Source organism: Perca fluviatilis, chromosome 19 (genome assembly GCF_010015445.1).
Source record: "Perca fluviatilis chromosome 19, GENO_Pfluv_1.0, whole genome shotgun sequence".
Classification (NCBI taxonomy): domain Eukaryota; kingdom Metazoa; phylum Chordata; class Actinopteri; order Perciformes; family Percidae; genus Perca; species Perca fluviatilis.
In genome coordinates this window covers 14,304,178-14,330,570 of record NC_053130.1, presented here as the reverse complement: position 1 = coordinate 14,330,570, position 26,393 = coordinate 14,304,178, and the positions used below count along the sequence as shown (strand labels likewise).

The 26,393-nt window shown below is 39.6% G+C and overlaps 1 protein-coding gene across 3 annotated transcripts in view; it reads left to right on the top strand.

Annotated features, from left to right (window-relative positions):
* Positions 1-26,393, top strand: part of adam12b (ADAM metallopeptidase domain 12b) — a 98,758-nt gene that overhangs the window by 3,416 nt on the left and 68,949 nt on the right. For all 3 annotated transcript variants that reach the window (XM_039783615.1, XM_039783617.1, XM_039783614.1), the window contains exons 3-4: positions 22,974-23,095; positions 25,937-26,010. In XM_039783615.1, coding sequence (XP_039639549.1) covers positions 22,974-23,095; positions 25,937-26,010 — 196 coding nt within the window. The remainder of the gene's footprint in view (positions 1-22,973; positions 23,096-25,936; positions 26,011-26,393) is intronic.

Genomic DNA, 26,393 nt, shown 5'->3' with positions numbered 1-26,393 from the left:
TCTGACATTAAGCGTTTCTGCTTCATTAAGGCTTTTGTAAGGAAAAAGCTTAACGTGGTTTAATGTACCTAAACAAAGATCAATCATCACCAAATGTCTCTCTCATGTGGCAATATGAGAGAGAAATTAAGTAAAATTAAGTAGTAGTAGTACAGGTTAAAGATACATTTATTAATCAGCAGGGGAAAAAGATTTCTGGTAGTAATACAAAGCTCAGGGTGTATGTGAAGTGTCTGGTAGATATCCACTTAGCCAAAATGGCTAACAGTGGCCTAAATCCGTTACAATGAGTTGCCTGACAAATTTGTGATGATTGCCTGCCAGAATCAGCCAAGCTTGGGACAATGCCATGAGTTGACACTACAAAGCTAGCTTGAGTGCTGCTAACTGAAACCGATTCTCAGCCTAAATCAGCCAAAGTCTGCACCCCCAAAAACTTAAAACTTGCAGCCGTATAGACCAGAGCCGACTGACATTAAATCCTCCATTGCCAGAACACTTCTGAGGTCAAGGCAAATCAAGTCAAGTCAAGTCAAGTTTATTTCATCCATAAAAATGGAAATTACAGTGCTCATACCTGCCTTAATGGCCGTAAAAAATAGAGCATAAATACAATACAATAAATACATTATACAAAACAGAAATACAGTACATAAATTATAAAAATGTACGTTTAAAGTGCTTGTTGTGCTTCTGATAGTGTGAGGTATAAAAGAGAGAGCATACCGCTTAGTTCGTCACAGGAGGCCTTAGCCTACCACTACGTTCCATAACCTTGCCAGTCAAATTACCATGAAGAGGGTCAGAGGTGTCAAAGGTATTCACATTCATTACTCAAGTAGAAGTATAGATACTAGGGTTTAAAAAGACTTCTGTAGAAGCTGAAGTATCAACTCAAGCTTTTTACTCAAGTAAAAGTGTAAAAGTACTGGTTTCAAAACTACTTAAAGTATAAAAGTAAAAGTAATATAAGGGGAAAAAAATGCCATTAAGGACAAAAGCTTAGCCCGCCCCACAGGGGCCTATAGTGCACTACCCCACCTCCACGAAAAAACATTTTTCTAAAGGCCATCATGACTATAATGTTATATTAAAAGCATACCTGCAGACTCAGAAGGGCTGAAAAAGGTGACTCATCTCTTCTGTGTTTTTCAGACAACGGCAGCTACAGTCTGGTGTTACAATCCTCTCCAGTGAAATACAGACACACCTTTACACCATTTAGCTGTCAGCATTTTAACCGTGTTTACTCCAGGTGTTAGCTAACGGTAGGCTAACGTTACCTGCTGCCAACTGTAGTGTTAACTAGTGTCCCGTGTGGTGTGTGTTTCAGTTCCCTCTAACGTCCGTTTTCAGAGCATCAGAGAGAAGCGCAGGCATTTAAGTGGCACCTAAATAAGGCACCGAAATCCGCGTTGCTATTCGGTCCGGTAGATAACGGTTGTTAAGGCACCGGTGCCGTATTAGCACCAGGTCTGTGCAGGTGCGATGGATCGCGTACAAACCAATAGGGTGTCGGAATGGTATTTGTTTATACTTCTCATCCAACAACAATCAAATTCACTCTCTCCGGATGGCGCGATTTATCTGGATATTTTTTTTTTTGTGTGTTTTTTTGAACGATGACAAGCCGGAATGAAAACAAGCCAAACTGACATAGGAGTAACGAGGCTATTTTTTAAAATGTAAGGAGTAGAAAGTACAGATAATTGCGTGAAAATGTAAAGAGTAGAAGTAAAAAGTCTGCTGTAAAATAATTACTCCAGTTAAGTATAGATACCCAAAATTTCTACTTAAGTAAGTTAACAAAGTATTTGTACTTCGTTACTTGACACCTGAAGAGGGTGACCCGGGTCCCTTGTTATTTTCTGTGTCATTTTTGCCAGACGGTCATCATATACTTTATCCACTGTATTTAACTCTCCCACCATCTTTCCAGCCCTTTTAGTCACTCTATCAATCCTGGCCTTCTCAGTTGCCCCAGCATTCCCACCCCAACCCACCACACAGTAAGTCCAAACACTACATATCACTGACATAAAACACATTCTCACCACATCTGTATTCACCTTAAAGGACTGCGACTTCCTCATACAATATACACGTGGACTTAATTTTTTCATCAATAAGTCAACATGATCAGACCATGTTAGCCTATCATTAAAAATAATGCCCAAATACTGAACCTTTGATTTCCACTGCCTCAGTTGTCGTCTTATTTCTCCTGTAATCAATTACTAATTCTTTAGTTTTCTTAACGTTGAGTTCTAGGAAATGCATGTCGCAATAATCAACAAAGGCTTTTATCTCATTTTGATAGTGACTATAGTCATCATTTTCAGTTGTGTTTGTCATGATCTTGTCTGACTTAACTTTTGAGTTTAGCTTAACAAATTGAGACCTGTTCTCTACGAAATTTAGAATGAAATAGATAAATACACCTGGAATAGTCGAATATATTTGAATATTTATTAATAATATTTTGACCATTAAATGCCTTCAGTAAGACCTCTATTTTTTATCAAACTTAAGTTGTATATGTTCTGTCCACCAGAAGGCAGTGTATCAGTCTATAATGTCAATAGGCAGACGATGTTTTCAGAAGAAAAACACAATTATTAAAATTGTTAATATTATTAAAAGCCAGACCCTGGATTAAACACAGACAGTATGCTTTCGACTGGAAGTTCAGAGCTTTCACCATAGCCTACGTAAGTGGTCTGATGTTTATACTTGGTGTGTGCGTCGAGCCGGCGTGTGTATGTGTGTGTGTGTGTGGGGGGAGTGTGTGTGTAGAGTGAGAGAGTGACGGTGATTACCGGTAGCTTCAGAGCGAGTAGCGACTCTACAGTCATAGTGAGAGGAACAAAGCGTCTCCCCTGTTCTTTCTGACCACGGTGAGACATCTGGAGCAGGAAAAGTTAACCCTCTCCTTGATTTCACGTTGTTTATGGAGAAAGAGAACCAGGAAATGAGTCGTGACGTGCGTCGCCGCGACGTGTAGTTACAGTTTGAAATGCGTGAAAAAGCCTCGGAATCTTTATTGAAAACAACGTTTACAAGCAAACACATTTACAAAAAATAATGCCCATAACAGGTTTGAATATTAAGAGCTGCCTAATATTCATTCATATCATAATTTTTTTTAATATTCAAATTATATTCGAATAACGAAGTTCGGAGTCAAAGCCCTACGATAGAGGTTAGAGCCACTGGTCTTAGATCATTCATACACTTAACGGTTTTCTTTTTAGGTACTGGTATAATGCAAGATTGTTTCCATAAATCAGGTAATACTTTATGAGAGAAACAATAATTAAAAATACTTGAAAAAAAATGCTTGCTCACTGAAAAACACAGCCTTTTAATACTTTTGGAGACAGTCCATCTGGATCGTCTGCTTTGGTAGTTTTCAGCCTCATAAACATACCATATACCTCCTGATTGTTTGTTTGCAGGGTATAGTTATCATCCTCTGTGCTCCCAATCATTTCCTTAAGTCTTTATCTTTCATCAGAGAAGTCTATTTTGTCAAATCTATTATAGAAATGATTTAGGTTATTAGCATATTCCCTTGTGCCATTTAACTGGGATCTGTTCACCTTCCCTTTCCCTGCACATCCACTCATTAACTGCATTCCTTCCCAGACTTTCTTCATATCATTCTCTTTAAAATAATATTCTATTTCTCATTTATACCGATATTTGCCAACAATCAGCTGTAATCGGCTACCTGGATAAAGTTCAAAAACTGTGTTGTTGGCAGTTACTGAAGTCAGTGATGCATCAGATAATAGATTTATAATAGGTTTACAACATTTCACTGATATAATATCACTCATGTCATATTGTCCATCTCCCTTTGCCAGAGACTTAAAAGAAAAGGTATCAGGAACAAAACCAATCTGATGTTGGATCCTTTCAACATCAGAAAGAATACTTGAAATTATTGAAAGTTGGCTGACAGCTTCTTAAGTGATTCTCATAATAGTAACACGTTTTTTGTTTAAAGCTGGATTAATGGAACCACCTCTGTATAAAGAATTGGTGTAATTACATTTTAGAAAAACAGTGTATGAAAGAATCTACAAAGTCAAAGTCATTTGATCAGTATGTAGTTGAATTGGTCTGCTCATTAGTTTCAAAAAAGCTAAAAGTAAAAATAAAAGAAGTCCCATAAGGGCAAGAAATAAACAGACTGTGTTTACAAAAAATTGATGAATTGCTCTCTCTGTGGCTCTCTCTGTCTGTCTCTCTTTGTCTCTCTTCTGCATATCAACTGGTTTTCTGAGGGTCTGATCTTTTTTTTTGGCAAAGGAAACTCAATAAATAATTAGAGACAGAACCAAATAACCCAGATTAGATTTGAGGATATCATCTGGTCAAACCACAGCATCAGACAAACTGGTGGAGAGGAGAATAAAACCTGACCTGGGCACCCTAAAACTTCACACACACTCCCTTTGTCCTCTCAGGTGCATAGGCCACCTTTCAGCACAGTTTCATGGGATGTAACTCACACCCATCCTGCAGTCTGTGGTAGAACGCTGATGTATGGCTCTCATTCAGGTTAAAACAACCCCTTTCTGCTAAAGCCATTTAGGAAATAGCCTCACCCTGATCTGTCTTTCAAACCCTTGGGGTGCCTGTCGCTGACATTTTGAGAGCAGGCTGGCATTGATTTGCTGGCCATGAGGGAACGACAGACACAGTCAGAACCATCTCCTTCTGTTAAGCATCATTGGTCATTATAGCCATCAGTGTGATTTAGCTTCCTCCTGCTCACCACGTGCTGCTCTGCCCGAGGATGACGGCATCACAGATATAGTAGATAAGCCGATGTTATGAGATGGCAACAAAACACACAACACACAAACCAGCGTCACGCACAACTCAGAGATGCATACTACTGTGTGATAATCTGAAAAAACTAACATGCACACATGGAATACTGCTTTGAGCTATTCCAGATGTCATGAGTGAGACAGGGAAGATGAGAAAGAGGGAAAAGAAAGAAGATGTTGGAGATGTATTGCGAAACTGTGACAATTCTGGGTGACAGACAACAACAGAGCTGCAGACCACCACCTGCAGAGCCTTGACAGAAATAAGTCAGTCATGTGTGTGATAGATGAAGGTAGGTGCATTTCCCCTCGATCCGCATCAGCCTTCAGAGAATCAAAAGAGACATAGAGACAGGTGTGAAGGCAGTCACCTACCTCTCATCCATTTACAGACAATTTTCACTGAAATGAAGAAAAAATATTACTTTTTTTGTGGAGCGAAGCCTGGAAGAAAGGAATAATGAATAGATGTAAAGTAGGAAGGGAACATGAAGCCACTGCTGTCACAACATATCTGTGAACAGCAAGCTGTTGATATCAATGCTTGAATGCAGAATAAAGCAGCTATTGGATTTACGAGTGGTGCACACACATGCAGTCAGTTCTCACATTTAAAATGAATGAGAGGCTAGAGGTGTAATAGAAGAAATGGTGAGTATTTTGGCTTAGACAAAAGAGCTTGTGAACATATGAATTCTTTAGAGCAGCGGTTGCTGCTGGTTTGTTTTTTCTTCTTTGACATTCTTCTCAAGAAATATTAGGTTTTGCTTGGATGAGAGTAAGTATAGAACAAGAAAGTGAACTGATGCAACAACATGATTCTGGTTTGAGACTCACACAGTTGGACAGCGGACTGAACCACTAGGTAGCCCTACATCAATAATTTCTCAACAGAAAGGTCATCACACCTCTGTGCCAGTGTATTTACTGTGAGACATCGTTGATTGGAGTCCTGCCGTGTTCTTAAACCATCAGCCTTCACATTGTGAGAGCTTTTGATGCAGGGAATAGAGGCTGTTTTGAGAGAGTATTATATGACATGAACATCTTTTGTAAAGAAAGTACTCTGAGGCAGAGGTTGGTCGTGCTTTGCTCACAGCAATTTGGGACCTCTTGATTTTTACGTTTGTGTGTGTGTATGAGTGTTGTACTCCTTCCTTCCATGTTTTGCAAAAACCTGACAAATACAACATGCTTTTTCTGTTTTGTGCAAATTTAGTACACATTGAATGGCAATAATATCAAAAATATAATTACAGATTATTTTGATGAATTTAATGACAGAAACAAGAGTACGTCTCTACAGCCATGCCAGTGGCTCTGTGAAGCTGTTTGGCACAGCGATTCTGTGAGCTAAATGCTAATGTGCAGAGGTGTCAAGTAACGAAGTACAAATAATTTGTTACCTTACTTAAGTAGAAATGTTGGGTATCTGTACTTTACTGGAGTAATTATTTTACAGGAGACTTTTTACTTCTACTCTTTACATTTTCACGCAATTATCTGTACTTTCTACTCCTTACATTTTAAAAATAGCCTTGATACTCCTATTTCAGTTCGGCTTGTTTTCATTCCGGCTTGTCATCGTTCAAAAAAACACACACAAAAAAAAACCTATCCAGATAAATCGCGCCATCCGGAGAGAGTGAATTTGATTGTGGTTGGATGAGAAGAATAAACATATTCCCTTCCGACACCCTATTGGTTTGTATGCGATCCACCGCACCTGCACAGACCTGGTGCTAATACGGCACCGGTGCCTTAACGACCGTTATCTACCGGACCGAATAGCAACGCAGATTTCGGTGCCTTATTTAGGTGCCACTTATATGCCTGCGCTTCTCTCTGATGCTCTGAAAACGGACGTTAGAGGGAACTGAAACATCACCACACGGGACACTAGTTAACACTAGGGCTGTGACGATAACCGCATCACCGCAATACCGGCGGTGACGTGCCACTACCGCGGTCATGACGTCATCACCGCCATCACCGCATATTTTTTTTTTTTACCTTTAGCCCGCGTAACTTACAGGAGAACAGATATTGTGTGATATGACATATAATGAAAGCAATAATCATTGTCTAGTTACCCTCATTGACTGTCTTCTATCCTACATTCAAGAGTTTATGGAGAGAAAAAAAAGTTGTCCGTCACTTCAGCTTTGCACATGAGGATGGACAGTCCATTGAGCTGAGGTGGACGTGGACACATTAACGTTAACGCTGCAGTGTTTACCATTGCACCTTAGCCTAGCAGCTAGCGGAGTTTCCTTCTGCTTATAGCTTAATCCTGACAAAACCGAACGGTTGAATCTCAGCCTGCATGCACGTTTTGTAGCCTAAACAGAGCAGCTTATATTGGTTATCTTAGACAGAGCACTCTGTCTGCTCAGCTGCTAAGACCGCTTTGCTGCGGAGCGTCTGCCCTTGGCATTGTCGGCAAACCTTTTTTTTTCTTTTTACTTTATTGACAATAGAGCTTTCTGAACTGTCTGTGGAATAGATCAACGGAGATGAGAGAAAGCAGAGTGGCCATAAATGACAGCAAAACACAGTAAAGACTCTCACATTGAGCTGAAATGGAAACACTGTGCTATGGGTTAAGCCGATGTTTATCGGGGGGTAACGGCCATTCACTTTACCGGCGGTATTGACAACAGATAAAGCCACTGTGTCTTGAGAAGCTCAAGCTTGTTGTTTTATTGTTTACTTTACATCATCTTTGCTATCTCTTTTTCCTCTCGCTTTTCCTCACAGCAGCACTCATACGCTGCTCTCCGTTACCGCTTGCTCTCCACACGGGCACTGACATCAATCACTTTAAGGCCCCCTGCCATTCTCGCTCTAATTTACGCTACTCTTGTAAGGGGGTTGCGGTTAACCGCCATACCGCGGTGATATGTTGCTTTGTCACCGCGATAAGAAAAATACTATACCGTCACAGCCCTAGTTAACACTACAGTTGGCAGCAGGCAACGTTAGCCTACCGTTAGCTAACACCTGGAGTAAACACGGTTAAAATGCTGACAGCTAAACGGTGTAAAAGTGTGTCTGTATTTCACTGGAGAGGATTGTAACACCAGACTGTAGCTGCCGTTGTCTGAAAAACACAGAAGAGATGAGTCACCTTTTTCAGCCCTTCTGAGTTTGCAGGTATGATTTTAATATAACATTATATACATGATGGCCTTTAGAAAAAAGTTTTTTTGTGGAGGTTGGGTAGTGCACTATAGGCCCCTGTGGGGCGGGCTAAGCTTTTGTCCTTAATGGCATTTTTTTCCCCTTACATTACTTTTACTTTTTTACTTTAAGTAGTTTTGAAACCAGTACTTTTACACTTTTACTTGAGTAAAAAGCTTGAGTTGATACTTCAGCTTCTACAGAAGTCCTTTTAAACCCTAGTATCTATACTTGTACTTGAGTAATGAATGTGAATACTTTTGACACCTCTGCTAATGTGAGCATGCTCACATGTTCACAATGACAATGACAATGCTGATGTTTAGCCGGTTCAATGTTTACCATGTTTACCATCTTAATTCAGCGTGTTAGCAGGCTAACATGTGCTAATTAACACTAAACACATACAGTACATCTGAAGAAAATGGAATGTTATGAGTTTTGCAGGTATTTGGTCATAAACTAGTGTCAATCTATTCCATAGTTGTTGGGATATGACCAAAGTGGTTGATCAATTAACCAAACTATCCAATCAACTTACCGACATTGCCATCCATGGAGACATTCCTCTAGCATTGCTGAAAATTCATATTCATTTGGAACCCTGCCTCCCCCACAGATAGCTGCTAGGTGACCCAGCATGAGATACATTTCTGTTAATCCCCAAATCCCCCAAGCTGAACTCCCCATAGCTCTGAGACATAATGCCCAAATCTGTGCAAGACAAGAAGGGAATTGGCTTTTCCACTGTTGCTCCCACAGGATGGGAATGGGACACACAAGCAAATCTCACTAACCCACCCTGGGAAGTCTCCTATTACCATTATTTCACTGTCAGCCGCTGACCTCGTAGCTTACTCCATCAGGCCAATAATGGGCTGTTCTGTTTGGAATAGATGGGGGGGTCCCACGTCCAGGATTAACACCTTCTCAACTTCAGCGTTAATTACTTCAGTGTGTCATCACAGGGTAGATAGAGGGAGGGATTGTTGAAATGAGGCAATGAGGGAACTCTCCTGCGAAAAGGCTTTGGGACTCTTTGTTTTCTCTGTGTGCCTCTCAGCCCCCTTTTCTCTGTCTGTCAGCCTGGCCTTGTCAATAAGAAAATGATAATGTTGTGGAAGTAAAATTGTAAACGCTCCTCTTTCTGTATCTAATCTAGCAAATCTAAGAGACAATGCTTTCTGCTGACATGCACCGCCCCTCACCTGACTAATGAACACTCCTGCTGGTTTGTGACATAATGTGAGGTCGTCCGTATTGACACAGAATGGTGGCCGGCTAGTAACAAATGATCTCGTATAAGCGTTTAATGGTAAGCTGAAATATGTTTCTGGAAATAAGGTGAGAAATAGGCAAAGCAGTAACACAATATTGTTTTTTATTTGATCAGCACAGCCTAGTTTTACAGTTTCATCTAAGTTTTTTTTAACCTCCGTTATTGCAATACAGGGAACCACAGGTGCCCACTTTCTATTCTCAATCGTATTTCAGCTAAACAGGGCACTAAAATATCTTTCCTAAAACATTTTAGGTGAGAAATAGGCAATACAGTAATCATATTCGGATGTACAGTCTGTAATCAGTCCTAGCGCCAGCAGAAAAACCTTCTGCTGGCCTGTGAGTAGAGATCCAGGCACTGGTAAGAGGGAAGGAAGTGAACATAGTTCATTTACACATAATACCAACATTATTATGATAACAACTTGGTTGAATATTGGCAAGGCATCCCTGTAAGTAAAACGTTCAGACAGGAAATAATTGACTCTTCTGTGAAAACATAATATAACAGAAACATAATTTTATAATCTTGCCCCTTTACCATCATCTCTGAATAAATCTGCTAATGTAAAAACATGTTTGAATAGAGCTTTCAGAGTTTTTCTTTGAACATTTCTAGTGCCTGGAAATTATAGCTCTGGCCAGTGTCTTGTTAAATACAGTGCCTTGCGAAAGTATTCGGCCCCCTTGAACTTTTCGACCTTTTGCCACATTTCAGGCCTCAAACATAAAGATATAAAACTGTAATTTTTTGTGAAGAATCAACAACAAGTGGGACACAATCATGAAGTGGAACGAAATTTATTGGATATTTCAAACCTTTTAAACAAATAAAAAACTGAAATATTGGGCGTGCAAAATTATTCAGCCCCCTTAAGTTAATACTTTGTAGCGCCACCTTTTGCTGCGATTACAGCTGTAAGTCGCTTGGGGTATGTCTCTATCAGTTTTGCACATCGAGAGACTGACATTTTTGCCCATTCCTCCTTGCAAAACAGCTCGAGCTCAGTGAGGTTGGATGGAGAGCGTTTGTGAACAGCAGTTTTACGTTCTTTCCACAGATTCTCGATTGGATTCAGGTCTGGACTTTGACTTGGCCATTCTAACACCTGGATATGTTTATTTGTGAACCATTCCATTATAGATTTTACTTTATGTTTTGGATCATTGTCTTGTTGGAAGACAAATCTCCGTCCCAGTCTCAGGTCTTTTGCAGACTCCATCAGGTTTTCTTCCAGAATGGTCCTGTATTTGGCTCCATCCATCTTACCATCAATTTTAACCATCTTCCCTGTCCCTGCTGAAGAAAAGCAGGCCCAAACCATGATGCTGCCACCACCATGTTTGACAGTGGGGATGGTGTGTTCAGGGTGATGAGCTGTGTTGCTTTTACGCCAAACATAACGTTTTGCATTGTTGCCAAAAGTTCGGATTTTGGTTTCATCTGACCACAGCACCTTCTTCCACATGTTTGGTGTGTCTCCCAGGTGGCTTTTGGCAAACTTTAAACGACACTTTTATGGATATCTTTAAGAAATGGCTTTCTTCTTGCCACTCTTCCATAAAGGCCAGATTTGCGTGCAGTAACGACTGATTGTTGTCCTATGGACAGAGTCTCCCAGCTCAGCTGTAGATCTCTGCAGTTCATCCAGAGTGATCATGGGCCTCTTGGCTGCATCTCTGATCAGTCTTCTCATTGTATGAGCTGAAAGTTTAGAGGGACGGCCGGGTCTTCGTAGATTTGTAGTGGTCTGATACCCCTTCCATTTCAATATTATCGCTTGCACAGTGCTCCTTGGGATGTTTAAAGCTTGGGAAATCTTTTTGTATCCAAACCGGCTTTAAACTTCTCCACAACAGTATCTCGGACCTGCCTGGTGTGTTCCTTGTTCTTCATGATGCTCTCTGCGTTTTACACGGACCTCTGAGACTATCACAGAGCAGGTGCATTTATACGGGAGACTTGATTACACACAGCTGGATTCTATTTATCATCATTAGTCATTTAGGTCAACATTGGATCATTCAGAGATCCTCACTGAACTTCTGGAGAGAGTTTGCTGCACTGAAAGTAAAGGGGCTGAATAATTTTGCACGCCCACTTTTTCAGTTTTTTATTTGTTAAAAAAGTTTGAAATAGCCAATGAATTTCGTTCCACTTCATAATTGGGACCCACTTGTTGTTGATTCTTCACAAAAAATTACAGTTTTATATCTTTATGTTTGAGGCCTGAAATATGGCAAAAGGTCGAAACGTTCAAGGGGGCCGAATACTTTCGCAAGGCACTGTATACTAGGGATGCTCGATTATGGAACAAATCATTATCTCAATTATGTTGGTCAATATTGAAATCATGATTATTTTTAGAGGTGTTGAAATTAATCAAATAATCGATGCATCGAATCGTGGACATGGACGATGCTGCATCGATAATTGGCAGGCTCATAATCGATTATTTCTGTTTACAATTTAATGCCGGCCTAACAACATTTCTGTTTACATATTCTGTTATGTTTTGCACATTCAGGAAGTGCCATGTGCTCAGTGCTGTAGTTTTATGTATCCAATTTATTTAGTATTAGAGCACTGCAGAATGTTTTGTTTTTTAAGCTTGAAAAGCTATGAATTAAATATCCTACATGGCTTTAATAGAAAAATGTATTTGACGCATCGTGATGCATCGAAATATTGAATCAAATTGAATCGCTGACAGTCCCGTAATAGAATCGGGAGATCAGTGAAGATTCACACCTCTAATTATTTTACATGATTACTGATTGACTTTTAGAAAAAAAATCAACAGTGAAAATACCTTGAACTGTGAAATTTCCCGTAATATTTTTCCCCTTTTCACTTTTTTTCCTTATTAAGAACACAACACAAGACAAAATAGGAGTTTACTTACAAAACGTAACGTGCAAAATAATTTCCTCGATTACATTGTTTTTGTGATCCTTAGTAGCCGAAATCAAAATTGATCAAAATTCGATTAATTTCACAGACCTACAATATACTGTAATTTCCATTTTATTGCTGGAGAACTAACAGAGTGTAAGCTAGCCAGTTCATTATGCTCCTCGAGATGAAATGCAGAGATGAAAAAAGCATAAGCTCTCAATAGAGAAAAGGAAGCCTATACATATGTTTCAATTGACTTATTTTGTCAACTAAAACTTTTCTTTTAGTTTCTTTAAGCAAGGCACTGAACACCAACTGCTCAGAGCGCCATCTGGTAGTGATGGGGCTGCCATAGTCAATTCAGATAATGACTATGGCCCCATCACTCCGACATCTCTCAACAACAATAATTCAAAACAGAATTTCTCTAAAATGGATTAATAAGGTATATCACATCAATTCATATGCAGCAAAGTACGTAGCTACCACTTCAGAGAGCTACAGCTGTACTCATTTTTTTGAACAATGCTGTATACTTTTGCATCTCTTTTATTAGTCTCGGAACATCATCATTAAAGATGAACTGTGTCAGCAGCAGAGGCTGTTTTACTGCAAAAAAGGATTAGTCAGAAACCTTTTAACAGGAGGAATTGTAAAGTGCTCTCTTTGATGTTCTGGAAGGAGGAGTGTTTATTATGAAAGGAAACCAATGCCTTATTTTAGTGCTGAGTTTCACACTTTGGCAAGACTCACTGTAACAACTACCGGTAGTAATATGGAAGACCCTAAGACAGTCCAAAAGATTATGTTGATGTCTTTCTATTTCTCTGAGTGAGTAAATGCCAGGACAACCTCACAGGTATCACTGTTTAATTGTGAGTAGTTACATGACATTTTTACTTCAAGAAAGTACTCTATTAAGATAGTCATGAGCTGTATTGTGTTACAAAGCGGCTTCATTCACCATTCTCTTTGTTAAGGGCTCTTTATTTCCGTGGGCACAACGTAGGTGTAGCATCCGTTGCTGTATTTAGGTCAGTGTTTTTTTTCATACAGAATCAGTAATTGGATGTGTATAGAAAGCTCCACTAAAGTGTTTGTCAAGCTCCTTTGTTCCACTTTGACCTTAAAAGATGAAAACATTTTAGCTTGTTTAAGAAAATGTTGAACCTGGAGTGTCTGAGGCAGAAGTAAGAAAATACTAAGATCTTCACTGAATCAGAGTACCCACTCTTCTAATGAATTTCCTTTTATTCCCCTCTCTCAGATTCCTGTCCCGTGTGTAAACCCTGTGACTGGGTGTGATATAGACAAGCCTGTCTAGTATGTTCACTAGTCGTATGAAATGTGCCATTGGATCTATATTGTTATCGGTATAGTGTACTAATGACTAATACACCCTTTTTGTTAACTAGTAATGATGCTGTTAATTTCATTTTGAAAGCCAGTCAAATATAAATAACTTTGAATTTACTTAAAGGAATAGTTTGACATTTTGGGAGAACAAATATAATATTTTAAATGTTAAATGCCTGCATTTATATACCGCTTTTATCCAAAGCACTTTACAATTTGCCTCTCATTCACACATTTACACTCACACACAAAGATTGCAGAACTATTGTTTTCAAAGGTGCTCCGATTTTTTATTTATTTTATTGAAAAAAGCCTTGAAAGAAAGAACAAACCTGTTCAAACCATCTCATGTCCATACAGTGGTTTCAGCTTGGCTCAATATGTAGCCATTTTGTGATCAATTTGTATGATCAATACAGTAGTTGGCACTCTCAGAAATGATTCTGGGTTAGAGCCAGATTTCCATCGAATCCAAGTGCAACAGTTGAACTCACCTCTGCTGTGTTACTTGTCAGCGTTTTTTAAAGACATCTGTCCTTGTGTATAATCAGGGTACCTTCATCTTTTCTTTGCTGAAAGATGTTCCTCTAGTGAGTCACTGTTGGTCAAAATTCACCTTTTGAGTTTATTCACAGACACATCACAGGTAGTTAAAGGTCTGTTCATCGAAAATATCTGGAAAGTCATGTCTTCGGGGCCCTGTCGTGTTTTCTCGCTTTTATATTTTATATCAGTTGAATGCTGTAGGGGCCAGGCCTGTGTGATTAAGAGCAGCTAAGACGGAGGTTATTTGACAGTTTGCAACATAAATCTGATTTTGTTGGGTATCTCTCTGCTTTTCACTCTCTCCTGTCCTATTTTCAAGTGTCAGCAGCCAAAATTAAATACTGTAGGTAATAAATGAAGAATATGTTCACATTAGAGCTGAAATGATAAGCTGATTAAACCATTAGTTGATTGACAGAAATGTATCTAAATCAATTTTGATAATACAATAGTGATTTAGTCTTTCTTTAAAGGGGTGATAGAATGATTATATAGGGTATTTCACGGTGTTCCTTAACACTAGAAGTGCCGGAATTCCATAACTTCTAGAACTGCCGTTAGCGGTCATTTTGACCGCCAGATTCCAAACTCTATAATCTCTCATGATAAATACCTAATTGTGATATTGTATTATGTATTGTGTCAGGATATCTTTAGAAAAACGTAATAACACCGAAATGTACATTTTAACGAGTTTAATTATACATTTGAGTAGTAATATGTGTTTCAATAATTCATATCACGGCATATAAACCGTTATTATTTCATACATTCATATCCCGAAAAATATGGTGTGGAAATTCATTCAACTTAACTCATAACAGCCGTCTGCTGCGGTGCGCAGCGCTGCTCGGACCGTACGCCACTGCCCTTTTTTTTCTCCATAAACTCCGCTCTCAGCTCCTCTGCCAGTTGCTGCATGAACTTCCTCCGGACAATTTTACTGCTGGTGCACTCCTTGGAGAGGATGTGTGCAATGATTCCAGCCAGTTCGAGGATGTATAAAGTTATATGAACATGTAAACAGCCACTGGCCATCTACGTGTACTGCGCCTTTCACAGAGCGAACGCCCGGTGTTTGCCTTCTGATTCAGAACAGAGTCCATCCACGACGTAGTAGCCTACGTTACCGACTCTGGCTTTGCCTTCACCCCATCGGTGATACCCACACTTGTTACTCGAGACCGCTAGTTACCTTTCTCTGATAGAGACTATGGTAGTTACTAAGCAACCAAGACGCATCTTCAACCGCGCAAAAGATTAAAAACAATACCGCGAAAATCCCAGCGGTCAATATGACCGTCTCTGGCTGGCTGAAATAGGTAAAAGTAATTGTATTGTCTTTGCCTTTCGTGTAATGTATGTAAAAACAATTTTAAATTAAAATACAGACTCTTTTAGGAAAAGTCAGGCAGCAGCAGGATTGTATTTTTTTATTCAAGTAAGTTATTACACATATAAATTTCAAAACGGTCAAAATGACCGTCATGGCCGTTCTAGTGTTAAGGGCTCCTAATAGGGTATGTAACATTGGTTGGGCTGAAAATGGCCCGAGTGCTATTCTATGGGCCCTTAACTACCCTGTGAATATGGCCCTATTTAGAACAAGAGCTTTTCTTCCAAATATGGTATGCTCATGAATATTTAGATGAGCTGCGTGCTGATTGGTTGAGCAAACCACATACACATACATTGGAGACGAGACAGTAGGTCTGTTTCAGACACTGCAATGTTATACATTGTCTTCTATTTTGTTATTAAATTCACTTGTGAGACTTTTATGCTAGAAGTCAACTATATAAAGCTCAAATATGGGCCGTTCTACGAAAATTGATGGCTAATTGTAAATTTGGTAAGACGTGTCAGACTTCAGGAGCTCCACACAGTCTGACGAGAAAGCGTCAGCCTGCTGGGCTCCATACCCAGCGCAAAGTCACCGTTTCTGGGTTACTGAACTACCGGGGCTCGGGGCTTAACTATAGTATATTTACAGTTTGAATTTCATCACAGCATGTATATCACAGCTACCCTAAGGTCTTACAAAGCTAACACTGTAGTCCGATTTCAATTTAAGGCATTTTTGTGAATTTGAGGGGTCTCGTTAGGAGGAGCTGCTAGCTAGGCTATGTGTCCCATTCAATCCTATGGGAAAAGATCACCGCTACACTTTCGGCATAACTATCGTATATTTACACTTTGAATTTTGTCACGACATGTATATCACAGTTACCCTAAGGTCTTACAAAGCTTAGCTAACAATTTCCAATTTAAATTTAATGCATTTTTGTGAATTCAGAGGTCTCGTTAGGAGGAGGCTAGCTAGCTCTCATTGATCAAGCTCCATCCAGCTCACTTGCGGACATCAGGCGTTTATTTTCCCGATCGTTTGTTTAAATAACTCAACACACATATCCATTATAAGATTAACTGGAAACTGTGGTAAGAGATTGCGGGTGTAACAAGCTTGCTGACCGCGCTCTCACTCACACACACCGGCCATTTAGCAGTAAACGGGCGGATCTAGAAAAATAATTGTGGGGTGGCGAGAGGGGGGCAGGAATTTTTGAGGGGTGGCAACATATGGCAGACGTATATATACTGAATTTAATCACAGTTTGATGAGAAATAGTATGTACACACTACAAAAGGGCACAGGCTGCCATTTACAAACTCATACAGACAAACTTAATCTCATGCAATCAATGTCTTGCATTTGAGGTTTCATGTGAAACAGTTAATATTAGGAATAAGTGACCATACAATGTGATCTCACTTAATAGGAGATAGAAGTATGATAGAAGTAAGGAGCATTATCACAGGAAAGGCATTAAGGTAAGACACGGGTGATGAGTAGCAGATGTGTGAGAGGGGAAGCAAACAGTTTTTGACTGTGTCAGGGAGGCAGTGTTGCAGACAAGAAGAAACTATACAAAGAAAAACTTACCAATGAAGATCTATGGACTAAAGTGTTGTTGTGTTGTACTAAAGTGAGCATAAATACACTGTGGAAATAAATGGGTCACGGCACTCAAACAAGGTACTGGACATCGCTTTTATTGTTTACTCAGAACACACATTCTCCCTATTTGTCCCTCAGTAACCTGAACAATTTTTTGACAGATGAGGTCTTTACTGAAAAAGTGATGAGCAATACAGTACAGTATATATAATATTCACAGCAGTTAAGGCGACATGAAAGGGACATTTCATGCATGTAAATATGAGCTGCTGTATCAACAAATCAACAAAAAGGCTCACAGAGTTACAAAGGGTATGTTACATCAAAATCTCCACAAACCTGAAAAGAAGTCCTATAAATAAAAATACATTTTGCTCCCAGTCTGAAAAAGTACAAAAACATTTCCTCAAAAGAGGCTTGACTACGGTACTGGACCAGTGTCTCTTTAAGTGCTTCAATAAGTTCAACAGCCTTAGCATAGTCCACTGTTTTAGACTGGAACATGTCTGATAAAAAAATGGAGTCACTCAGGACCTTTCTGAACAGAAAAAGAGATCCAGCAAAATTCTGATCAATTTGAGCCAATATCCCTCTTGCTTCTACACCTCTTTGTGGATGGTTCTCAGATGCGATCTCTTCAAGCACCTGTACTATTGCAGGCAACCTGTCCATAACATTGCGACATGCTATGTGCCTACAGGCCCAACGTGTATCACTTAGCTGTTGGAGTTCCCTTGGTGCACCATCAAACATCTTCCGCTTCACTTCCAGCCATTTGTTATGTACATAAGACCCAGACATGAATACATACAGTCATTCCAATAATGAGAAGAAGTTTCCTGCATCTGCCACACTTTTTACAGCGTCTACTTTAACTAAGTTCAAGCAGTGTGCACTACAGTGAACATAGAAGGCATGTTTGGCCACTTCTTTTATTTTTGCTTGAACACCTGCATGTGCCCCGCGCATCACTGCTGCGCCATCGTAGACCTGGCCTACAAGGTTTTTCTTGTACTCCAGCCCATGCTTCTCAAGGAAGAATATAATCTTGTCACTTAAGGCGGCAGCATCCAGGTGTTTTGCCACTTCAAACTCCAGAAAGCTTTCATGAACCAGCCGCTGTAAAAATATCTCTTTGGCTTGTTGTTCAAGTCTTTTTTTAATGCTGGGGTTATGGTTACCCAGCAGGTCTAACATAGACAGAAAAACACATTTTTTTCTAAGTCGAGAAACTCCCTGTGACCTCGCTGTGGTATGTTTTCTGTGGCTGTTAGAACTAAAATTTCAGCTAATGTTTTAATGTAGTATTGATTTTCAGCCACCTGCTTCTTTTTTTGCTCTTCCATTAGTCCAAACATTGAGGTATTTTTATCCATAATTTTCTTGTTCTCTGTCCATGCAAACATTGCATTTACATGGCCTTCAGATCTGGCATGAGAACAGAAACCACTGTCTTTCATTGTAGCCTTTTTCCAGTGATGATAACCCTCGAATGATGTGAAACCAGAGATTGGAGCATCGGGGAGGGAAAAATGCGTACAAGCAAAACAGTAAGCTGCATCTTTCGATTGCGATTATTCTAACCAGGGATGAGATTTGTACCAGTCGCTGCGGAAGCTTCTCCTGGCTCCTCCCTGGAGGGACTTAGGGAAACTCTCGCGCATTAGTTGGTTACGTCTAGAAGATGGAGGGGAGGAAAGATTCATACTGAATTACATCCAAACTTATTATATAATATTACAACTAGTAAAAACATAATCAATTAGGAACTGTCATTGATTAGTTATAACCATCAGACTGTGTTAACGCACACTAAAATTTTAGCCTGGGAGAGTATTTTTAGGTTAATTTGTTTAATTTGTTAATTTAATCTGAGCAATAGATCTAAAATACATTCTACACAAAATATAAAAACTCATCTCCCCATCTCATCACACTTTCACACTGACTACTTTCCCCAATTATTCATATTTAAGCAAACATGAATTTTTATATTTATTTGAAGTCTAAGCAATGTCTCTTAAATATTATAGCAAAATGTCCGTCTTTGTCATTTGTTGTTCTTATTCATATGTAACTTAGTATACTATGCAGCAACAATTTCCATACCATGTGGACCAGCTCGACTGGAGATCGTTGGTGATGGCCCAGGCACTCTCCTTTCCCTTTTTTATCATCTCAAAATCAGCATTGCAGCTATGCTAGCACTGTGCTTTCATTATAATAAAATTTCTTGATAGATAGTTAATCCGTTTTTACATCTTTCCTCCTGTGTCTCCTTTCCTCGCGACTCCTGGCTCCCTCGCTTCGCGGCACTCAGTTTTCCAAACAAATCAGTCTCTTGCCGCTCTGGCGTCATCTCATGCTACATTCACTGCAGTCGGATGCTATGCTCCTATGCTAAAAAAAATCTATAAACCTAAAAAAAAACATTTTTCTTTTCCATGAACACACAGTATGTTGTACATAGTTTGTATGCAAACGTTATTTTAGGCTAATCAGATTGCAGGAGGTGGCTAAAGCCCCACTGTGATGTTCGCTCTCTCTTGTACTCCCTGAGCACCTTGCCTATAGATTACCACATGTCCTTCATCTGCCTGGTTTGACCTTCCTCACATTGTTTATTCTTTTTGTTCATCTCAAGAGAGGGACTTCATGATAACATTGCTGAGTGAGCAGAGACAGTATTGGGTGTAAATGAAAAGTAGGGTATTCTTGCTTTAACAGTCCCCCTAATAGTTGACAAAAGTAGAATAAATTAATACAAATATAAGTGATTATATATACTGTATATTCCAATTCAGAGGGCTACGACGCGATGACAAAAAAAAATCTTGATGCATCGACAACAACATAATTAAAAATAAATAGATGAATTTACTTACATTATCTAGTTTAGTAATACACAACTTGAATTATATATATATATATATATATATATATATATATATATATATATATATATATTGCATTTATATGTACTTACACATTTACTTACATTTACGTAAAAAATTTTTTAAACGTGGCTCATTGGCTATAATTCTTACTTACTTATATTGTCAATAAGAAAAAAATTATAATCAGTAATGCTACATCATAATACTGACCTGTTGATAATTTCTGATCTGCAGCTTGCGCTCATTGATACAAGGCAGACACAATGGACGGATTAAAATGCGCCAGACCGTGACGCCAAGCGTTTATGTGACGAGCTGGGAATGAGAACAGGTTATACACATATGAAGGCACATTGTAGTGGTCTCAAGCACTTTGACCAAATGCTTTAATCCTGTATTCTCTACGACATTTGTTTATATTATTGGCTGTGTCACTTCCCTGCTAAGTAAAGTGGACATCAGCCCCTGTTTGAATTTGCATTACCTACCGGATAGTTAGTAATACAGTTAATGCTCGAAGTGGAATCCTAAAACAGGAGAAAAGAATCACCCTTGTTAGATCATCAAAATGGAGTTAGCTTTAAAAGAGATCTGGTTTTTGAGGCTTTTTAAAAAGAGATTGGGGGAAATATGTTTTTGGCTGCCAAACAGAGTTGTATTTTTTAGATTTATGACCCACAGCTGATTTTCCCTTGTGTCCAATATGGAGATACAACTGTGGTTGGCTTAGCAATCAGGATACTCTCCAGAAAACATATGGGATTAACCCAGTTTTAGTTTGAATTTCAAAGGTTCCCAAAGAGGATGAAGCCCATGAGAATGATCATAAATGTAATATTTCTTTGCTGTTTGAAGGGAAGGGTTCTTTTTGGGGAGCAATGACGGAAACTTCCATCGTCCAGCTTGTACTGAGGCCTACACCCAACAACCTTGACAACGTCATATACATTATGCCGCTCTTTTGCACACACTGTATACATGCACATTAATTCACACATTCAAGGGGTCAGTGTGTGTGGGCTACAATGTTTTTTTTAATGTTCGGAAACCAGCAATCACGCTGCAAGTATGCAAAAGTGAGAAAGTATGCAGAATTTCAACTTTTCTTTCAAGCTCACCTTTGTATTTTCACATAACTATTTCCACAGGTTTTCACAGGAACAAACAAGTGCAACACCATGAATGCCTTTGAGGAAAGATTGTCCAAAAGTGTGCAATTCATTGTGTCTCGCCCTCTATGGCGGCAGGCTTTTCGCACGAAAATATGATATTCAGAACAACTATAAACACTTTGCCCTCTGATGTGATCTGATGTTCTACAAGCCAATTCTTTTTTAGCATACCTCTGCTTTAGTGTCCTCTCTGCATTGGTATAGTTTAATTAACACAAACTCATTCAGTATTTGAGAGGTCGAAATGAATTGCGAGGGACATCAGTGGAAGTGTGAAGTCTTTTATTAACAAGACGTCTGCTTGACTTTCCCTTTATAACTCCTTTTTATTGGCACTCTAGCCACAGCCTGTGGTCTCAGTCATGCTGCTCCATCTGTCTAACATGGTTTTCATGCACCACTAAAACCAACAAACTACAATCGGCACATGTTTAAATACCCCATTAAATATAGGAGGTCCCTTTTATTCCCTTGTTAGCTTATTACGCACTATGGATAAATGGGCCACACTGAGAGCACAGGGCAACTGCTGTCACAGACTGTTTGAAGTTGTAAGAAATGCAGTTGTGGTGGCACAGGAGTCTCTGAATTGCGTCTTCAAAGAAAAGAAACATCAGACTTTTAAGAGACAGAGTGCTTATTAAAGAAGACATCTCCAGCCGTTAGGAGAGAGGGAGGAAGAATAAACAAAATATGTAAGACTGTAGTATCGCTGCTCAGTGTGCTACTGAACTCTTGTTGTACTCTGCGTGACTCTACACATGCAATGCAGCCAAACCAATGCTTTATGTGCGTTATCTCTAGGGATTAAGGAATAGGCCTAGACCTAAGACATACAGTAAATAGAGACACAGCACGCTCTCTCAGTCTTCCTTTGGTGATAGCAGGAGTGTAAAACCTCAAACAACCTCTCCACTCCCCTTTAACACTCCCTCTCTACTTCATCTCTACAGCTCCTCTCTGGGTTTGTAACATTTATTGGGCTTCACAGGAAGCCTGCTGGGCCTGCTACAATTCAGACATGCTCAGTAAGGCCGTAGGGACAGCCTCTGTTGTCTGTGGGAGAAGAGGGAGGAGAGCTTGAGAGACACACTGAGAGAGCAGAGGGAATTGTGACTGATTTCCACATTCTGCTTGAAGCCACTGATCCGGTTTATTATATTTCATCCTATGCTATACATCCCATTTTGTTTGCCTCCCAAATGAGCAGTCTTTTAATCGCTAAGTAGCATAATTGGCTTCTAACTTTGTTAATTTCACTTCAGTAGGAGTTTAAAAAAGGACTAAAATTATATGTTAGAGAAAGTGAAAAACAGGAGGAAACAAAGAAAAGCAGTGCTAGTGCAGTGCTAGTTTCTGTCCTTATATCAAGTGAAAGAGGAAAAGATAAATAAGAAGTGGAAAGGACAATTTCATCCTGCCAGTATTTTTTTTTAAACTCCATTCCTATCTGGAGATATCGTAAAGGCTGAGTTCCTCATAAACTGTGTGAGAGCATCTTTTATTGATGCTCTGTCTGTGGCACTGGACCGATTGCAGAGGCCCTTTGGGGGACAGCACATTTCCTCACAGGAACAAGAGTGAGCTTTTACTTTTTCTCAGCAGCGCAGCCCTTAGTAAAGCTGTGCTATGTGGCTGAGGCTTCCCTGCCGTTGCAGTGCTTTTTATCCTGAGCTTGAGTTAGGCTGTTGAGGATATTACAGAGCAGTTTTAACCTCTATCGCTGACCCCTTTGTCTGCATGCCAGTTTAACTAAATCTACTGTATAAGCATCGGTTATAGTGTTATCTGTTTGTAGTTTGATGTTTAATATCTGTTCTGATGTTCTTTCTACAGGAAGTAGTCCAGACAAGGCTAAACAGCGAGGGGAAGCAACCGAACCAGAACGCTATGAGACCACAGTACCTCTGCTGCTGAAGGGCAAGGAGCGCAGACCTTTCTCCCAGCTCACGGCCGGGGTAAATACTCACAAGGCCACCAAGCAGCACTAGCTTAATGCTAATTAGCTTGCTCAGACGCCAGCCTAGCTGATGCCAGTGTGCTTTCAAGGGCTCAGCCAAGTACAGATGTCTGGCTTTTTGTTTGACATAACCACAGTATATGACTTCTTCCCCTGTTGCCTCTTTCCCCACTTGCTTTATTTTCTTTAGTAGAAAGTCCCTTCCTTAGCTCTGTTTATCCTCTCGGTTCCCTGTTGTGGTCTCTCTCCTCACTAGCTCCCTCTCCTTTGTTTGTTGAATATGAGTTTACCCCGTAGGCAATACATACTGTAAAATTATTCCTTTCAACAGTTTTACTAGTCAGCAGTGCACAAACCTGAAGCTGTGAGAAAGGTTTGACAGCTTGAAGCAGCCTTGTAACACCTTGTAGATGTTGTCATTTCTTTCCTGCACCATAAGATATATGCTAGATTAAAAGATGCATACATACATTCTGTATGTACAGTCAAATCAGCCTTCACTGGACTCTCTAGACTTGTGTTCTCAGGCAGGGAAAATCAGTCTGTTCCACCTACATTAGTACAGCTGGAAAAAAGCAAATGATTGAAATTCGGCATCCCCCACCACAACTTAAGGAAACTTTTACAGAGGAGGGAAATGCGTAGGTGTTGAGAACTCCCTGAGCAATCAAACATTTTTTCATGGTGCGGGGTAGTCACCATCTGAGAGAGTTGCTTTTTTTTCAGCCTCATGCTCCTCTCTCAGAGTCTGTCAGTAAAGAGGGGCAGTGAAGTTAATTACATGAATTGTAACACACGTCACATTGGCATAAAAGAAAATGGTAATTTTAGCTTTATGGAATTAATTATGCATCACATTTTCAACTACATCAGATATGTTAACCACCAGCTACTTCTGACGTAAAACATTTTTGTTGAGGATATGCAGTGGTTTTAGGCTATCTACAAACTGACCCTTTCCAAATTAAACTGACTTCTAGGGCAGCTGGTGATTGTCTTAGCTGAGATTGCACTAAGACTTAAACCTCCCCAGATAACAGATTGATATAGCCGCTCCTTGTGCCAATAGAAGGTTATGAAGTAGTAAAGTATTGCAGAGTCATTACTTACAGTGACTCTTCACACACACACACACACACACACACACACACACACACACACACACACACACACACACACACACACACACACACACACACACACACACACATACTTGCAGCCACACTAACACACAAACATAGACACACTGACTTTCAGACAGAGCTGCAGAACAACTGGCAAAGAATTAGCCTGCAGGCATCGGTCAGCAGACCTGAGAAATGTCACTGTGAAAGAGGACAGAGTACATCTGAAATATCAACCAATGATACAAAAATCTATGTCTGTTCCTCACTATGCGCATGTCTGGCAATTTTTGTCTCCCTGCTAGCTAGGATACATGAATCCTTTTTTTAAATTTTCATGTCTTTCTTTCATGCTGTAAGAATGGTCTGGGGGCTCAGGCATGAATACACTCTGCCACTGTCCTGCTACAAGGGCACTTCTTCACTCATAACGAACTGTTTTCTGTAAAGCATTAAATCATCTTAGAGCTGTTTTGATGTTTGATTTAGGATTAAATCTCAAACTGACATATAACATTGTGAGTGAAATCTCCTACATCACCTTCATGTCCTGGGTTTTTGCAGCCATATATCAGTAGCATTGAAATATTCACATAGTATGGTCATTACAGATGCTTCTGCACTGAAATACTGTAAATTTTTTCTGCCAAAGAAACTTCACAACAATATTGAGATGCCTGATGAATACTGGACTCATGTTCTAGGTTAGGTAAGAAGTGCTGTCCATATCTAGTATTTCGCATTTTTGCAGACAATGTCCTTTTTGGTACCAACAATTTACAATAGAAAATTGCAATTTCATCAGCTTTTTTTTTCCATCATTTCATTAGCAACCTTAATCTGATTTCATGCTGCGCGCAGCATAAGTAGTTTTCCACATAACAGCAGGGCACCGTAAATATGGTCACCTTGCTGAGGATTTGAAGGTGTGCAGACTGTCATCTGAAACTCTTCATGTAACAGCTCACTGTAGCTGCTACTTCTCTTGCAAAAATTAAATATGATCTGCTATCAAAACATACCAAAAATGACAGTAAAAGCATCTTAGATGAACGATCGCGGTTAGGGCTAACTGTAATGACAAATAAATTACGTTTCCTGTAGCTTCTCTACAATAAAAACCACCCTATGTTTTGGCAGTTGAATACTTTTAAAGTAAAGCACTGATGCTGCGGTGTAAAGAGAGTAAACCCTAAACAGGGAGGCTGCTTTCACTTAGTTAAAATGAACATGCATATTTGCATTGCTTCCTGTGAATCACTAGTGTATAGGTGGTTTAGTAGGCAGTTTGAATGGTGGACTAACAGTGAAAACTAGTACATAGAAAGGTGATCATTAACTACATTGATTGGCTGTTGCAGAAATGTTAACAATATACAGTATAGCAATGAAAATGAGACTTAATTTCATGAACATTGTAACAATTATAATTTACTTACTTAGACAGTATGAATAGAAAACTGAAGTTTGAAGCTTAGTTAAATTAAAACTAGTCCAATGTACCTACTTTTGGGTCATGCACAGACTTGGGAAGTGTAGGATGTGGAAGCTTTCTTCCTGTTCCTCTAGCACTATTGTGCCTTGCCACATCCTGCCTTGTATACAGCCTGTGTGTCAAACTAAAAGGTGAAGCTTCACACAAATGCTGATCCACAGGCAGGATGGGTGAGATCCGGGCGCCACCTTAACACTGCCGTCATCTTTTTGTCTTTCAGAGTTATCCTCCGTCACTCCAGCTGCTGGTACGTGCAGAAGGTGAACAGTTGATCCTGTTGCTGGAAAAAAATGAGTGAGTTTTCCTCTGATTTATTGAAGTTCTCTTTCCATACTAGCACAAGGACAGTGGACACTAGATATTTCTTATGTTAATCAAACACAGAGCCAATAGATAAACCCACGCTCACCGCTATGGCTGGCTGGAGTTACAGTATATATGCAAGAGGAGGATAAGTTGTATGGGTCTGGACGACAATATATTGTATTTAAGGAGGGAGAAAAAAATATGTCCCCTAGTGATTGGACTCTTTTATGGTTCAGTGTCTCTGAAGGGCCCAGAGATGAAAGCTGATAAAGAATAAGGAAGAGGAGAGCTCTAAGGACCTGCTTGTTCTCCTCTGCTTTGCTTTCCCTTTCCTCTCATCACTCCACTCCCTTCCAGACTGCAGAAAATAA